Raw genomic sequence first — 19,032 nt, forward strand, 5'->3', positions numbered from 1 at the left:
TGAGTACCTCACATGCAACTTAAATATAAAAACTTCTTGAACATGGGCAAATTCATACTGAAGGCAGATATTGCTGAATACATGATTATTGCATATAAGGGCACTCAACCAAGCACATGCTAGTTTTAATAATCAAGCACAATCTCAAATGTCTCAAAAAGTTAAAATAAAAATAGAATACAATGCTTACCTTTGCATAGTATTTAGAAGTATAGAAGATAATATAGTACAGCATTATGCACAAAGGCTACTTCACTCTGCTGGTCCAAGCAAAAACATGGGACAAAAATGTGCTGACTACAGAGTCCTCCAATGTCATTTGCTTACATGACAACAACCCACACTGACTGCATAGTCCCCAGATGTTGCTTGCTCATGTGACTGCGGGAAAGCAAAGGTCATAAGCAGGGCTTGCTTGTGGGTACCAAATGTTGCTCATGTGGCCACAGAGGCCTTGTGATGGCTGAAAATAGCTGTTACTTCCAAAGTAGATGTATGTTGGTTACATGACTCCAGAGGCCTTATAGCAACTGTAGTTTCAGGAACCAGCAGCAAGTCTATTTTTTAAAGCACTGTCATATTTTCAAACAGATAGTAAGGAAATGGTTGCTACGTGAGGATTACCTGTACTGGATCAGAGAATTAACTTTCTACAGATTCTCAGAAAAACACATCCCTTTATGATTAAGATTCTGCAGATTCAGAATGATGGTTTCTAGAATTGTAGGGACACTATTTACTTATTCTTCTGATTAGGAACAATAAAGTAAGAGCACTGAGTATCATTTGGCTCTTAACCTCGAAAAATAACTGATTTTCTGGGTCTACTCACATAGACAAGCCTCCCAAAGTTTAGTTAAAACATGGTTAAATCACCAAATGATTTATTGAATTACATGGCTGCCCAACACACCACAGTAAGAATATCATTTTTTTTCTGGTCAGGATTACTGAAAATCATAATCTGACACATCTGGAAGATACCAAGCTGGAGAAGGCTGACTCTATCCACAGCACCATCTAGTTTTGTAACAAGCAGCTGTGGATATTTAAGAATACAGTGCTACGGTTTGAAAACATTCATCATCACTATCAAGCTCAACTGTAATTTAGAAAATACTGGTCCTCGAGTGCTTCACATTGGTTTCCTCTACTTTGTGCATGTTCCAGCATCTACATGAGTCATAAACCAGACTACAAAAGTCACAGTGGTGTATTTCCTGAAGGGAGTTGAAAGTAATTGAGAAACGATAAAGAAAAGTAGGTTTAAAAATCCATCTTTCAGGCATATATCACAATCTCAGGCATACAACAGAGCTTTGAGTCACCGATAGTACAATTCAGCAATATTATGCAAAATAATACTGCACTGAGGTTTGTAGGCCTCCTTGGCAAATTATAGGAATGCACACAGAAAAAATATTTCATATAAGGTAGTACTGTCTTGCAAATTGTGCCACTCACAGTTTTGTTAGCAGATGCCAACTTAAATCAGAACAATTTCTGGGCCATCTGCTATAAAGGCTTCACTTGGATCACATTTGATTTTGTGCCTGTGACACTGGAACTGTCATTTATTTGTTGTGTTTCATCATTGGTGATAATGAAAATGACTGAGGAAGAGCTGAATGTCACTTTCTTCTTGGGCCTGTTCCTCGTCTTCTGTGACACAACAATAGGTCTTACTGGCTTTTCATTTCTGATTGCTGGCTTTTCTTTCAAAATCCGCTGAAACCTCAAGAAGTGAACACAGACAAGCTGTGTAAGGCACTGTCGAAACTGCAAGGCAAGAAAAGTATTATCTAGTATTTGGATGGCACACTATGAATGTAATATATTTCAGAATCAGGATGACATGATGATGACATAAGATCAGCCATGAGCTTTGGTAAATGCAAAAACATGGTTGATATACAAGCAGATGAAGGCTGATCAGACAGATTTCTATTAGCATCATTTGATTACTGGCAATTTAAAAAAAACTACACAGCTCTATGCGTAACAAACTTTATTTCTTCCATTATGGATTAATTTTATAATCACTGTCTTTTTAGTTGATGGATATCCCTCTCAGACATTTTGTAATTCTACAAATAAGAATGGAGGCTGATCTGATTCATAAAAATTGAACAACACAATAAAAACTGTAAAAAAAAAAAAAGCTGAAAGGCTCTTGGCATTTCCAGAAAGAGCTGGGAAAGACTCTATTTTAATATCAGCAGTGCTTTAGAATCAGCAGTAGAATAATCCGATGTCGTGTAAAACAGCTTTTTACGTTTCTAAAATGATTGTCCTGAATGTCGTATATTGTGACCCCTTTGTTTTTGGCAGTTTTGAAATATATGCTTGTATGTATTTATGTATGTATTTATATATGTATGTATGCTCCTACACCTTCAACTCTACGCGGGGAAAAACCCGAATGACCAAAGATCCACATATGTATGTATATATATTGCTGCAAAGAAGAAAGTGATATACGTGCATCTCAAGGGCTTGTTTTTTTATTTTATCTGGTGATGGGGAGAATAAAAAAAAACCTTTTAAAGACTTGCTAAACTTGCTAGACCAGCACTGCATTGTTAAAGATAGCTTAAACCAAATTGGAAAAATCCATTGCTTCCATAACCAACCACTCTGGCTGTTTCCTTCCTGGAATCTACCATGAATTCCTCAGCCAAAATTAATTAGTTAAGATTTTCTCTTTGGAATAACTGACAGGGAGTTACAAACCTTTGGAAATGAACTGTGACAAAAATATATCTGGCAACAGAAACCAAAGTAATCCTGATAGCTGTAGAGTCATTCTGAATTCCAGGAATATCTTGACATTTCATTCTCATTTTTAGAAGTCAAGGCCCTGGATTGAAGAATAGTAACTTGAAGCTTCCATTAGCCCAGGTTCTACTTAATATATGTTGTTGTTGTCGTTAGTTGCAAAGTTGTGTCCAACCCATCGCAACCCCGTGGACAACGTTCCTCCAGGCCTTCCTGTCATCTACCATATTCTGGAGTCCATTTAGGCTCACGCCTGCTGCTTCAGTGACTCCATCCAGCCACCTCATTCTCTGTTGTCCCCTTCTTCTCTTGCCCTCAACCTTTCCCAGCATTAGACTCTTCTCCAGTGAGTCCTTCCTTCTCATTAGTTGGCCAAAGTATTTGAGTTTTAGCTTCAGGATCTGGCCTTCTAAAGAGCAATCAGGGTTGATCTCCTTTAGGACTGACCAGTTTGATCACCTTGCAGTCCAAGAGACTCATAGGAGTCTTCTCCAGCACCATAGTTCAAAGGCCTCAATTCTTTGGTGCTCAGCCTTTCTTATGGTCCAACTTTCACTGCCATACATTGCAACTGGGAAGACCATAGCCTTGAGTATACGCACTTTTGTTGGCAGGGTGATGTCTCTGCTTTTTAGTGTGCTACTTAATATATGATGGACTACAATTTGGATCATCCCCACCAACATGTCTATTAACTTATGGCTTGGGAGTTGTAGTACGATAGCAATTTAGGAGAAGGTTGAGCAAATAAGAATTAAACCTACAACCTTGGTATGGGGCTGGGGGAGATTGCCTACTAGGAATCTTACCTTGCTACTTCCCCCTTTCCATAAAGAGACCATTGGTTTTGTATCAGAAGAAAAGCTAATCTTGTTGTTTATATACTTCAACTACTACATTGAGCCTTGGTGGAGCAGTGGGCTAATGCCTCCTTAAGTAACACCAGCTGCCTGCAATTAGTGCAGGTTCGCATCCCACCAGGCTCAAGGTTGACTCAGCCTTCCATCCTTCTGAGGTAGGTAAAATGAGGACCCAGATTGTTGGGGGCAATAAGCTGACTTTGTAATAATGCCGCTTGGGGTGTGTGTGAAAGCCCTAACAAGCAGGCATATACATAGAATGAAGGCTACTGCTAAGCTTGTAAGCCGCCCTGAGTCTTCGGAGAAGGGCGGGATATAAATGTAATAAAAAATTAAAAATAAAAATACCAGAGCAGAACATACATTGGTAAAATGAAGTACTAGTTTCTTCTAACCTTTGCAAGTTGAGAAAAATGAACTGAATGTGATTTTTACCATGTGTATTAATTTTTAGGTTTCTTTAAGTGACTTACCTTTCTATTCATGAAAATAAAGATAACTGGGTTGTAGGCAGTGTTTGATTTGGCAAAGAAAGATGGGATAATAGCCATTGTTGGAGTTATAAGGTGACCATAACCATAGGCTATTAAAAGTGAAACCATAGCATATGGCATCCAGCAAATAAGAAATGTGGTTATCATTAAGAAACACATTTTAGCCACTTTCTTCTCATATCTTAAGATTTTGATCACATGGACAGTTTGTAAGTCTTCCACACAATGAAACTGGAAATGAAAAGAAAAAGATTAAAATATGTCATTTAGAATTATAATCTTATCTCTCTCTCTCTCTCAAGAATTAAGATCTTGTCTTTCTGCCACAATGTATAATGGAGCTTTTCTTGGGACAGTCTACCACAGTGTGATAACCATCATACAGAATGGTAGAACAGGCCTATGTTGTTTTCCAATCAGCAATTTCTCTCCAGCCAGGAATTTATTCAAAGAAAACATTGGACAGGATGGCAGAATGAAGGAGGACAAAAGTCACTCAAAATTCTTTTTCTTTTAATAAGGTAGCACTGGACTGCAGTGATTGGATTAATGAATCAGGCTAAAAAATAATTACATGGCACGATTAAATAAGACACTCTTAAACACATTTCATTTGCATCAGGAGGACTGAATTGTTTTAAAATATATTTAGCATTACAGCAAATGCATTTCTTCTGAATTATATGCTTTGATCTTTATGTTCCTTTCTTGGGAGCATTATTTCTCATTTCTTACTGAACAAAACAGAATTTGGCTATCTGAAACATGCCAGAATTACTTTTTAGTCAAGTTTTCCCCATCTGGCATCTTCCAAAAACTATACTATAATTTTCCAGCCAACATGGCCTTTGGCCACCTTGCTAAGTACAGCAATAGTACTTAGACTTATATATCGCTCCATAGTACTTTACAGCACTCTCTGAGCACTTTACAATTCAGCATATTATCCCTAATAATCTGGGGCCTCATTTTACTGACCTCAGAAGGATGGAAAGCTGAGCCACCCTTGAGCAGGTCAGGATTGAACTCCTGACAGTGGGCAGAATTAGCTTGCAATACTGCATTCTAACCACTGTACCGCCATGGCTCAGCAATACTTTGAGGAAGACCAGTGTTGTGACTCAGGGCCAGCCTGTGGGTCCGACAGCCGGCTCCGACGTATCGGAGGACTCAGATGAGGGGGAGGAGGGAGACGAACCGGCTGATGATGGTTTGGAGGCTTTGCAGAGTCCTCAGCCGGGGACCTCTTCTCAGCTGCGTGAGCCCGAGAGTGCGGAGGATGATGACCCACAGCTGGCCCTGTTCAAGGACGCCCGACGCAGGAGGCAGTCGAGCAGGAACAAACAAAGAAAGGCTATGGGACTCCTCGGGAGGAGGCACAGGGAGACCACGCCCTGAGCTCTCTATAAAAGGAGTGTTTGGGGAGGGGCTGGTTGCTGAAAGCAACTTTTCCGCTTGAGAAGACAAGCTCTAGTGTTTTTGTTAACTGCGTAATTAAATCTTGGCAGAAGCCTTTTAGCCTTGGACGCTCTCCAGTCTCTTCTTTCTGATAAGGGGTTTGTTAGAAGAGGGCTGGTTCAGAACAACCACATTAGGATCACTACTCTAGTTCTTGGTTCTCAGAGTGATTCAGAGTCAGGAGACACACGTTTAATAAAGTATTAGTATTCTCTCAATTATGTGTTCCATTTCCTTTTAAGATAGCAACTTAACAGAACCCCCAAACTATAGTAAGGATATATACAGATCAAATTCAGCCATCACTTTTAATATCAGCCAAAACATGTCAGGTTGCATACTGTCAAAAAAACTAAAGCAAATTATGAAAACATGTACATAATTAAATAGCAGGCACACAATAAGAAGCACTTTTTAATGTTCCAATCACTGTTTAGCCATAAACAACTGCATTTGCTTACTGAAAAAGTCTAGGAGCAAGCTATTGGTTTAACCAACTCACCATTCGTACTGCGTGAAAAATATGTCCATAGCAGTAGACCACGATCCCAAGTGGTACCACTAGACAACCAAAAGAGAAAAAGAGGACAAAGGAAGTATCACTGGGTTCTCTTGAACTCCAGTCCACTGAACAACCTAATCCATGAGGTTCTAGCGAGTAATGGTTCCAGCCAAAAAGAGGTGCTCCTGTCCAGGCTAAGGAATAAAGCCAGATATATGTGATTGCCCTCCAAGACCACGAGAAATCAATCACTCTTGCATGCACTACTGTAATGTACCGTTCATAGGCCAAGACAGTGAGGGTCGTAAGTGAAACAATTCCTGCAGGGAGATATAAAAGAAAGCAAACATTATACAGTAATTTTTAAATCGTCTGGTATAATTGTCCTACATAAAGACATGTGGATTTCTAGGCTTATTTTATTGTTTATACTTATAGCTTTATACGCACAATGAAATATAGACAGAAAAAAGAAAATATGTTTTTCTATTATTAGGAGGGCTACAAGCCAAGAACATGTTCCACTAATCACCACCATATTTGAACTCAGATATTGAACATCAGATCACCCGTCTCTCACTTGATGCCCTCCCAAAATGTTGGGACTGCAACTCCTAAGATTCCCTAGTCAGAAGTAATTTCTTACCAACTCAGTTAAGTCTCAAATACAGAAAAATCAGTAAGAATGCAGTTAAAATATGTGTATTTCAGAATGCATGTCTGTGAAATATTGCGGCTTACCAATACAACTGATACCATTTACAGCAGCCTCACCTGATTTATGTGAACATGAATCTGGGCAAACTCTGGGAGACAGTGGATGATAGAAGGCCTTGGCTGCACATGGGGTTGCGAAGAGTTGGACACAATTTAGTGAATGAACAACAAGACCTGATTTACTGGACCACAACTAACCAGTAGCCAGGGTCACGAAGAATAATGTGAATTGTAGTCTAACAGCTAGGAAAAGGTTCCCTTTTGCAAATACCAATTAGAAAAATTGAGGCTGGTTCATAATGAATGTGGAATTTTGGGTGGTAGGTGGCTGCATGCAACATTTAGGGGTGGAGAAAGAGCATTATATACATGCAACCTGCCACTTTTTTTTAAGCAGTACATTCACAGCTGCCACCCCTGCCAGAAGACAGGCTGAGCACCTCCAAGCCTTCTCACAATTGCCAGCTCCAACCTTTGCACCACTCTGCTAACTGAAGAATAATTTTTTGGCATTCCATGTATTTCTTTGAAGCCCACAAGGATGTTTAACTTATTAACATGGCCCTTTCCCCTCAATGTGCAAGCCGTTTCTATATATATAAACTCTAATTTGCAGGAGCTCTGTGCATACTAAATAACTGAAAGAGCACATTTCAGTAAGTAGGCTTCAGTCAAGGCACAATGAAACAAATCCCATTACATGTTAGAAACTAAGAATCTTTTCCGAGTTTGTCAATATGGGCCGAGTTAGACTTGTGAATAAATCAGTGCAAAGAACACTTGGAGGGGGAAATTCAGATGACATCTGAGTTAACATATTGCATCCACTCAACTATCTGAAATAAACAGAATGAAAAGTTCATGTGACACAAATAAATGACGATTTTACAATTACTGTATGATAGGTACTAAGTGGAATGAAGAGAAATCAGAGAAAAATTAAATAATCTAACATCCTCTTGACCATTGATATTCTATTGCAAATACTTTCTCCAACACCATCTAACAGTGGACATGTTGGGAAGGGAGAAGCTCTCTATTAAGGTTTGAATGATGGATATATCAACAAAGAGTCAATAGTTGTTTACTTATTAAAGACATTTATATGGCCTTCCAACTCACACTTAGTGAGTCTGGGTAGCTTATACCAGCAGTCACCAAACATTGTACCTTGGCGTCCCGGCTGGTAGGGTGAAGAGGGGATCTGGTCCACGTGAGCAGCAGGCCAATGTACATGTGCACATGCACAGAACCCTTGCACGCAGCTTAACTTGCACAAACAGCGAGCTGGCATGCAATTGTCCACTGGCCTGCCACTCGTGCAACTTGAGCTGTGTGCACGCACACTCCAGCCAGCCATTCATGTGGCCCAATTCTGAATAGGTCACAGCCTATTTAGGCTGTTAGCAAAATAAAGACAGCTTATTCTTACTGAGGGAATACTCATTTTGTTAAATGATTTAATCTTCACAAGATTTTCTTTCAATACATACCCTTAATACCTTCACAGCTTTCCAAGATTTAGGAATGCAGAAGATAAAAATAGCCTACTTTTAAGCAAGAACAGTGTTCTAAAAGCTTCAGTGCAGGCTATGCCCGATTAATTTCTGTACATCAAAATCAGCAGAGATTCTGTTTTAGGCTTCTGAACTTGTCCAACCTTTAAAAGATGCCCCCAACAGCAACTTTAAAACTTTTTGTTCTATTAATATTTTAACTGCCTCTCCTGTAGTTTCCTAGTTGTTCTAATTAGACTCACTGCAACATGGCTCTGCTTGCAATGGATAAATAGCATGTAGAACTTTATAACTTTCTTCCTGCAAATAAAGAATCTTTATCCTGTACTTTATAAACTGGAATGAACCTTTGCTTCCAGATGATTCAGCCTAACTATTCATAGTGCTCAAGGCAGCCGTGGTAGAAATCATTCCCAGAGATTAAATTCCTGAAGTTAACTCTAATTGTTTAAAAGCTCTTGCTTTTGGGTGTCAGATTCTTTTGAGCTAACTAGGTAGTATTGGGTCTATATTATAAATTAAGCCAAAATTCAAAAATGATAGCATTGTTGTTGTTGTTGTTAGTTGCGAAGTCGTGTCCGACCCATCGCGACCCTATGGACAATGTTCCTCCAGGCCTTCCTGTCTTCTACCATCTTCTGGAGTCCATCTAAGCTCACACCTACTGCTTCAGTGACTCCATGCAGCCACCTCATTCTCTGTCGTCCCTTTCTCTTGCCCTCAATCTTTCCCAGCATTAGGCTCTTCTCTAGTGAGTCCCTCCTTCTCATTAGGTGGCCAAAGTATTTGAGTTTTAGCTTCAGGATCTGGCCTTCTAAAGAGCAGTCAGGGTTGATCTCCTCTAGGACTGACCGGTTTGATCGCCTTGCAGTCCAAGGGACTCGCAGGAGTCTTCTCCAGCACCAGAGTTCAAAGGCTTCAATTCTTTGGCGCTCAGCCTTTCTTATGGTCCAGCTTTCACTGCCATACATTGCAACTGGGAAGACCATAGCCTTGACTATACGCACTTTTGTTGACAGGGTGATGTCTCTGCTTTTTAGTGTGCTGTCTAGATTTGTCATGGCTTTCCTCCCGAGGAGCAAGCGTCTTTTAATTTCTTGGCTACAGTCCCCATCTGCAGTGATCTTGGAGCCCAGGAAAATAAAATCTGTCACTACCTCCATTTCTTCCCCATCTATTTGCCAGGAATTGAGAGGGCCAGATGCCATGATCTTGGTTTTCTTAATGTTTAGTTTCAACCCAAGTTTTGCACTCTCCTTCTTCACCCGCAACAAGAGGCTCTTTAGTTCTTCTTCACTTTCTGCCATTAGAGTGGTATCATGTGCATATCTTAGGTTGTTGATGTTTCTTCCGGCAATCTTAATTCCAACTTTTGATTCATCTAGCCCTGCCTTTCTCATGATGTGCTCTGCATATAAGTTAAATAGGCAAGGCGACAGTATACAGCCTTGCCGGACTCCTTTCCCAATTTTGAACCAATCAGTGGTTCCGTGTTCAGTTCTCACTGTTGCTTCTTGGCCCGCATATAGATTTCTCAAGAGACAAATAAGATGGTCTGGTATGCCCATCTCTTTAAGGACTTGCCAGAGTTTGTTATGATCCACACAATCAAAGGCTTTAGCATAGTCATTATATGATAGCATAGCATGAATAAAATCCTAGCAGTCATTTATTCAACTGAGTGGTTAAACAAATCAGTTAAGCAAGAAATCTGAATCAATAACTACTATGAAGTACCTGAAGTACCAGTGATTTTCCAAATAAGTTAGGTCTGCTTCTCTTTTAAACGAATTTTCTTTTTCCAATATCAAGCAAACCAACAACCTTTCCCCATTTTGTTTGGAAAACCAAAGCTTCTCTTTAAGCTGAACCTATCTCAATACTTACCTTTTCTCCTCAACCTTCATGCATATCCATAAAACTTTACGTTGTTTTATAGCTCGGTTTGCATGGCATGTAAACACAAAAATATAATCAGACTTAGGTCGAACAAACTTGGCTTTTTATTTAGAACAGCCCCACAGTTGTTTTGGGTTAAATAGTCTTCTCCAGTCAGATAAGTTTTTGAAGGCAGAACAGAATCTCAATAAGACCACTCTCTTCAACTACAGAACACAAAGAATGCAGAGTGGCTTTGCAACAACAGGAGTATGTGAAAAAAACCAACACTGCTAGGTTGTTGTTGCTTTGTCATGAATAAACCCTTATGTTACACCTGTAACTGCAAGGAAACAGGCATGACCACAACCACAGGAACTGGACTTATTTGCATATCCTGTATTCTGGAACAACCAGATAATATTCCACTAGGATGTTTCAGCTATAGGATTCAACTTTCAAAAAAAATGCAAAAATTAAGTCCAAAAACAATTTTATGCATCAATGATCCCATATAAACACTGGTTGGTTGGTTGGTTTTTAAATAAAAATGTGTACATTTGGTTTTGTTTCCTTAGGAACATGTACCTGGATTCTTTCCTAATGGGGTCCCTGAAGCAGGTCACACTTCTGGAATGATCAGCTGAGGTGTTGGCAATGCCTATCTTAAGAGAGATCTACAGATAGAAATGACAGCAGTTTTCAAGTACGGTATCTGAAGAGCTATCAGATGGAGGATGGGTGCATTTATTTAATGTTGTTTCAGAAAACAGAACAAGAAACAGTGAACACTCATTACAAGGAATGAGATTTGGTTGGTCATTACCAAAAAAAAAAGATAAGTGCTGTAAAACAATGCAATAAAAAGCTGTGGGAAGTATTTATACAGAGGCTTGATGGCCATCTGTCAGGGATGATACACTTGTAGATTCGTGAACCAGACAAGAGGTGATCTTTCAGATGACTCCCAATCCTTGCATTCTACCTTTCTATGAATGTTTCTGGAATAATTATAGATAAATCAATTTATGTGCATTGAAAGAAATAAGCAGGAAAATGGGTAGAAAAAAGTGTTCTGGAATGAACAGCACATACTATTTCAGGACAAAAGAAGGTGTGAGGTGGTGGTTATGATCTGTCCAACTTCTTCCTATCAAATTCACTTTCCCATGGCTGCATTCATGCAATATACTAGCCTACGTTTGAAAATTAAGTGGTTCTCAAAAGCCAGCTTAATGCAATATTTAAAAACAAACTTCAGTGTTGCAACATTTGTACCATGCATGCAAGTCTGTTTAAAAGAAATGAAAATATTTCATTTCAGTATCTTAGTCAAGCTGATTCAAAGATACCTATAGCACCGATTTATGAATCTGGTCATAAGGCAGCTGATTACATAAAAATAATAAATTGATACCAAGAGCAACTTTATTTAAACTGCAAATCTTTTTAGGGTACAGAGGCATGCAAACAAAATAAACATACTTGGGTCACTACCACAGACTGATTGTATCAATGGAATTTATTATAGAAAGTATTATTGCTTTATTATCAACATGACTGTATCTTGGTGCTTTAAGATATGCAACATAATTGCACATCTTTCTTGAAAATAGTTTAAACAAATAAATAAAATGCATGGACATTTACTCATGTCCCTCATTAAAGGTTGAGTGCATGTGAAGGATTTCTACAAAGCTGAATTTCACTGGAGAATTCAACTGTGCAAAATAATTTGTATAAAAGACACCATGGGGAATTCACTATGAGCTTTTGCTTAACCTATGTGACTCCCTTACAAGTTTTTTCCAGAGACTTAAAGTACATCTAATGTAGATCCTGAGAACATGAGCGGCACAAATGTTCCTTCTTTTCCTCTGGGAAGTTTCCTCTATACAGGAACTGTACTATTGAATTTCACTCTTTGATTTTTGTATTGTTTAATTAATTTGCAGTCTTAGAGCAATTCATGTAACCTGTAATCATAAACAACATACCTCTCTAATTATATTGCTTGTTGATTTACCTCTCTTAATATTTTTCTATCTCTGGTAAGAGATACTAAAAAGCCAAATTTCCATCAGCTCTCCTTGATTAATCCTTGATAATTTAACTTATCAAGAGTTACTGGAGAATCCAAGTAACTACTAAGTCAACTGCTCTATAAATTCAAGCCTCCGTAGAAAAATAGTTCTTAGACAAGGTTTATTGATTTATTTACTTCTTACTTGGGTTTCAATGCCACTGTAATCCGGCTCATAAAATCATCACCAGTTAAGTGGATTTTTTTAAAAAAAATACAGAAAAATAACAAGAGGGTTGACTAAAACAAAACAAAAAAACTACAGCTATAGTACAGTAGTTCTCAACTTAATGACAATTGAGCACAACTTTTCTGTTTTAAGCAAGCTGGTTGTTCACTGAATCATGCCCCATTTTAGGACTTTTTTCACCATGGTTGTTAAGGGAATCACTACAGTTGTTAAGTGATTCATGTGGTCATTAAGTGAATCTGACATCCCCCATAGATTTTTGCTTGTCATAAGTTCCCTAGGTCAGGGGTGTCAAATTGCAAGCCTGCGGGCCGGACGAGTCATCCGGAAGCCACGCCTACCCCATTGCCGGCAATGACAAAACCATCCCGATACGTTGCACAAGGTCACATGATGTCGCGGGTTTGACATGTCTCCCCTAGGTAGATTGCAAATGACACTCCCAAGACCCTGGGATGCTGCAACTATTGTAAATACATGCCAGCTGCCAAGCACCCAAAGTTTGATCCATGTTACTGTGGGGATGCTTCAATGGTTATAAGTAGGTGAACCAGTCATAAATCATTGTTTTCAGTAGTGTGTTGTAACTTTGAATGATCATTTAAAAAATGGTTGTAAGTCGAGGACTATCTGTAAAATTTGTGCCACAGAGGTAATGAAACATCAAACACATACAAAACCAATTCCACTCCTAAAGCTCTTTGGAATAACTATATATGAATAGCTCTCTGGAACACGAGTAGGAAGGATGCTGGTTTACTATGGGTGAGTTACCCTTGCAGACAACACTGTCTTAAGGAAGCATCCTACTTAGAGCCCATTGTTCCAGATTTTACTGAATGGGCAGAACCTGCTAGAATTGCTGGACCCAAAGACACCTGCATTCAAAGCCATTGTCTTGTTCCAGACTGAGCAAACACACAGTAGAAAACTCTAATTGTTTTAAGGGTGGGATTGCAATTCAAAGAACTAAGAAGACAGAAGTCTCCACTGAGCAGTCACACACCAGCTCCAGAAGAAATACAGGGAAAATAAGATATTGCTTAGTAGCAGCATCAATTGTCCAGAGACCCAGAGCCAAGGGTCCAAGGAGATCAGTCCAGAATTACTGTCATTAAAGAAAAGAGATAAGGTTAGAAGGCAGGTAGCCAATGGCGCACAGACCTGGTGAAAGGGATGGTGACTGTGTTTAAGATCTGTGAGGACTGTGTCAGTCTACGATACAAACACTAGAGCAGAGGTCCTCAGCCTTGGCAACCTTAAGACTTGTGGACTTCAACTCCCAGAATTCCTCAACCAGCTTTGTTGGTTGAGGAATTTTGGGAGTTGAAGTCCATAAGTCTTAAAGTTGCCAAGGTTGAGGATCCCTGCACTAGAGGGTTCTAGCTATAAAGCATAGTGTCCAAGAGCAGAGCAAGAAATGCAAATCCAATACTGAAGAATTGTTTCCAGTGAACAGTAAAATCCTTAAACTGATTGATTGCCGGCTGACAACAACTTGTTGGATCAGGACCTCAGCTATTGACTTAATTTTTTCAGAGCAGACTACTGCACCTATGCAGGATTTGTAAGTGAAAAGTAGCACCCTAAATTGCATCAGAATATAACTGGTGACTATTGCAGATCCAAAGCAGAGACGTTATACATAAAATGCTGTATTTTGGACTCATTGAATTTTCTGAGTAGTCTGCAGCACATTGTTATTTTCCAAATAGGAACTCATTAAGATACAAGTGACTATGGATATGGTCTCCTGCTCTAGATAAGGTGATAAATGGCATGTAAGTTGTAACTGTATGAAGTTACATCCTTTTGAGCCACATCCGCCACCTGCTGTTTGAGCAAGAGCTGAGGATCCAGAAGGACCTCATATTATGAATTAGTTCTACATAGGATACTGTAAGCCTATCCAGAGGCAACAATGGAATAATTCTGGTATCAGAAGGTCACAGCCACTCTGCCTTGCTGAGTTTAATCCAAGGCTGCTTTCCCCCATCCAGATCCTAACAACCTTCAGGCACTGAGACAAAACTGCAGTATTACTGAGTATCAGCAAGAACATACTGATATCTGGCCCTATGCAGAACAGAAAACATCCACCAATGGCTTTATTTGGTTGTTAAAAAAGAGGGATAGAAATGTTGAGCCCCGCAACAGCCACAATTGAATGCTCTAATAGCCCTCCCTTATCACGACCACTGCATTGACCTTCTCCTTGGGAAGAAAAACCACTGCAAATCAAACTTAGCCTCAGAAGAGATCCAGAAGGATATCATAATCAATAGTGTCAAAAGTGGTTGAGATACCTAGCAAGACAAAAGTTATACTAGTAGTGTTCTGGTCTTACTACAGGTCCTCCACAAGAGCAATCAATATAGTTGAGGTATCATTCATAATTCATTTCCTAAAGGGCTCTTTGTCACTGCAAGTCCATCAATTTTTCAGCAGCCTTACATAAAAAGGGAAATTTGGAGATCAAGATATAATTAAGTAACATTGCTGGATTAAGAAACATTTTGGAGTAGAGAGCACACTTCTTTCAATGCTGCTAGCAACCTACTTTCTTTCAAGAATGTATTAACCAATCTCCATTCCCAGCCTCTTTTTACCTCCTTGAAAGTTTCACCAACCAGTAAGAGTAAGGTTCTAGCCCAGGGGTAGGCAACCTTGGTTCTTTTATGACTCATGGACTTCAACTCACAGAAGTCCACGAGTTATAAAAGAGCCAAGGTTGCCTACCCCTGTTCTAGCCTACTATAATAACTCCCTAATTATTAGCAAATCCAAATCGAAAATAATGGTGTTTGGAAGAAACCATCAGAGACATAAGTGGCAATTAGATGGTGAACCAATTGAGCAGGTTAATACCTTTGTATATTTGGGAGTAACTTTTTCCAAGACTGGATCTTGGGCCTACCATCATCAACGAAGTACCGTACATTTAGAGCAAAGGCCCGTTTGAATTTATTGCTCAAACTAAAGAACCATAGTTACCCAAGGTCCCTAGCTCCACTACTCAAAGTTTATAAGGCTAAGGTTATGACAATGCTCTTGTATGGTGCAGAAATTTGGGGTCTTTATTCAACCACAGCTTTAGAACAAACAGTCCCAGCATCTGAGATGTATTTTGGGTGTAGATCCAAGAACATCTGCTGCAGCAGTTAGAGCTGAATTGGGAATTCATACAATTCAGGCATTATCTAAAATTAGAGCTTATAACTACTGGTGCAAAGTTAATGAAATGGAGACTGATAGACTCCCCAAATTATGCCTACTAGAGCAAATAAAACTGCAATCACAAATCCTCTGGATCACCAAACTAACAAATTTTGTAAGAAGCTATGGCCTTCCTGTTTCTTGCGTAACAGGAGAACAATCTAAAAAAAGAGTTGCCCAAAGAATTAAGGATATAGAAGCACAAACTGATATAGCTATCCTTAGTTAGGTGGGTAACTTGAAATGGCTGAGTAAATACAAATGTACTTTTCAAGTGGACAGTTATTTGAAGTTACAACTCCCAAAACATCTTAGGGAGATATTTACGAGAGCGAGATTTGAACAGCTTGATACAATGGTCAGATATGGGAGATTTCATGCTATACCGTATAATGAGCGTCTCTGCATTTGCGGAGCGGCAGAGGTAGAGGACCTGGCTCACATCCTATTTGACTGTTGTTTGTATAAGAGGGTGAGAGACAGGTATCTTGGTCTATATACCAAACGAATGACCCATTGGGATCCCCATATCAAAATAACTTACCTTATGTCCGGCCAGAACTTGAAAATAACATTCAACGTAGCACAGTATTTAAACAAAATGATCCAGTTAAGATCTGCATATGTGGGACTGATTGGAGTAGATTGTAAGGGCGACTCCAAAATATAATGTTACCATATTTTATCTATATCTTAAATTTGTATTTTATTACTATTTTAACTTAAATTGTATTTTAATTCCATTTTAAATTGTATTTTATCAAATTCCATTTCGGATTGCTTTTATCTAGTTTTGGTGACGGTTTGTTGCTGGAACTTTGTACTTTGATATGGCCCAAGGGTTAATCAATAAAGTTGTTGTTGTGTCTAGCCTACAAGTAACAGAGATATTTTTTTTCCTTTCCATCCTACCCAGTCCCACAGAAAGGGCACAGTCAAGGTACCATTGGCTAAGGAATATTGGCTGGCAGAATTCAGGCACCTACCCTTTGGAACATCATTCCCTCCAAGGTTAATTCCAACCCTGCTGGCTCTTCACAAGGCCCTAAAAACTTGGTTTTATGCCTGGAGCTGGTGCAATGGGTGTATGATGAAGCCTATGGCTTTGTTCATGACCATTTTGTGGCATTTGCTGCTCTGTATTTTTATGTTCTGGATATTACTTGTTTTATTGTAAGCCACCTAGCAACAGGATCAAAAGACTCAAACTTTCTGAGATAACAATGCAAGATGTAGCATCAGGCCCCTTAATAGAACTAACCCACTATCAACTGAACTAGACTTGGTGTCCAATGCCAAGCAGATCTGAGCAATTTTTATTCATTTGCTAGGTGAAGTCCCATAAAATCTCTTCAATTCCCTAATAGGATCCATGAAATTTTGATAATGTTGCTGGGTTAGAATCCGAATATGTAATAGCAGTGGGGATATATTGCCTTTTTGCTGCTCTGATTGCAAAGTTATAAGCTGAAACATCTGATAAGACCCAGTCTTTGCCTTACACTAGCAGCATTCTTGGCATTTCATAGAAGTTTTCAAATAAATGAAGGAACTTCTTTAAATCCGTGGTCCAGGACAGGCTGCTCAGTTGCAAACCCAGCTAAGGCTATCATCACCCTTATATTCCAGCTGGCAAGTGAAAAGTGTAGCCTACCCCACGTTTCCATCATATCTCCCTCTGCCCGCTACAACCCGAAACCCCTTAATTCTATTACCGACACCATTAGTCTGTCTACCCCAACAACTGACTTGGGAGATTTCATTCCAACTGTCCACTCTATGTCAAATCAAGATGTCAGTAACCACAATATATAATTTATTTATGGAATTTGGGATAAGGATTTAACCTCTTGATGACTTGCATTAAAGCTAGGCAGTGATACCTAGTGATATCAAAATATAAAGGCAGGAATGTTAAACAAGGCAATTCAATTCCCATTAGCTCCAGCTAGCATTGTCGATAATAAGTGATGCTGGAATTTGCATTTTAATATCTGGAAGGTCACACGTTGCTTACTCTACAACTTGATTGATCGTGTGCCATCCCGTCGTTGTCGACTCCTAGCGACCCCATAGGTTTCTCCAGGACGACCTATCCCCAATGAATGGATGATTAAGTAAAAGAGGTCAACTAAATGTCTATGGAGATTCTCAATCATCCAGGTCATGGTTGTCCCAAAAGTGTTTTTTCAGGTGCTTTTTCCTTCCATTCCCCACCATCCAGTCAGAGCTGAAGAGGCTTCTTGCATGAGAAGCAAAAACGTCTTCAAAGAAAGTCCAGTTGCCTCCTGAAAAAGCACCTCTGAGGACAACTAAACTGGAGGGAGGCCAAGTTTGCTTTTGAGGGGCAAGCAGGAGGACGAGTACCCAAGCTTACAACCCTTTGTTAGCTACCTTGATATTAAAGAGAGGCTCGATTTGAACCCCGAACCCTTGAGCCCTGAAGTGGGGTTAGACTGGAAACGTCAACATTTGCACCAATGTGCATCAGACCTTAAGTTTGGCGCTGGAATAAGGGAACTCTGCCCCGGCGCAGAGATTCACTTTTTAAAAAAAATATTCGCGTCCTTCCAAATCCTGCCCGGGTCAGTCTGCACGAATTCGGAGGGACGTCCGGCGCCCCAGAGCAGGCGGGGAATCGCCCCGTGTGCGGTTCTCCCCTTACCGAAGAGGCTGTTGCTGAAGCCGTCCCACATGCAGCCGGCTTCGTCCCAGGCCCAACCATTCCTGAGGCAGGCGAGGAAAGTGAGGCTGACGCCGAAAAACGACACCAGCGAGTCGCTGAGGCTGATGTTCACCAGGAAGAGGCCGGTGGGCGTGCGGAGCCGCTTGAACTTGGTGTAAACCACCAGGACCAGCAAGTTGTTGCACAAGCCCACCAAGCCGATAGTGGCGATAAGCAGAGCTAGCAGCTCGTAAGTCCGGGCGCTGAACGGAGTCCCCGAGTCCCGTCGTCGTTCCAGATCCTGTTCCCCCGGCGTGGGCTCCAGGCTGGTGCCGCGGCTGCGGTTCCCAGAGTACATAGTTGGGTGCCCGGGAAACGCCGTTCACATGTTGCGGGCAGCCTCCGTCCTCCTGCTCGGCGGCGGGCTGCTGAGAATCGCGCAAGATTCGCAACCCGCCTGAAAACTCTTTGGAAAAGCGAGCTTCTGCGGCTGCTTATACTGCCGCCGTCTGGTTCCCCCGGCTACCTTTTGGCGCCAAAGGCTGCGAGGGAGGAGCGGACTCTGGGAGAGAGCGTGGAAATCCGGGCGCGTTTCCTTGGCGCGGTCCCCCTGGTTAATGGCACCTGAGCAGACGTGCGTGGACGGGAGACGGCGACAACTCTCCAAAATGGAA

The 19,032-nt window shown here is 40.3% G+C and overlaps 1 protein-coding gene across 1 annotated transcript; it reads right to left on the reverse strand.

Moving 5' to 3' along the window:
• Positions 1-1,515: 1,515 nt before the first annotated feature.
• Positions 1,516-18,716, reverse strand: OPN3 (opsin 3; the record flags this gene model as incomplete). The annotated part of the gene is made up of 4 exons (XM_083348736.1): positions 1,516-1,779; positions 4,112-4,363; positions 6,093-6,412; positions 18,359-18,716. 4 exons carry the CDS (start codon positions 18,714-18,716, stop codon positions 1,516-1,518), a joined length of 1,194 nt encoding a protein of 397 aa, XP_083204862.1.
• Positions 18,717-19,032: the final 316 nt, after the last annotated feature.

This window comes from Vipera ursinii (genome assembly GCF_947247035.1).
Source record: "Vipera ursinii genome assembly, chromosome: 1".
Classification (NCBI taxonomy): domain Eukaryota; kingdom Metazoa; phylum Chordata; class Lepidosauria; order Squamata; family Viperidae; genus Vipera; species Vipera ursinii.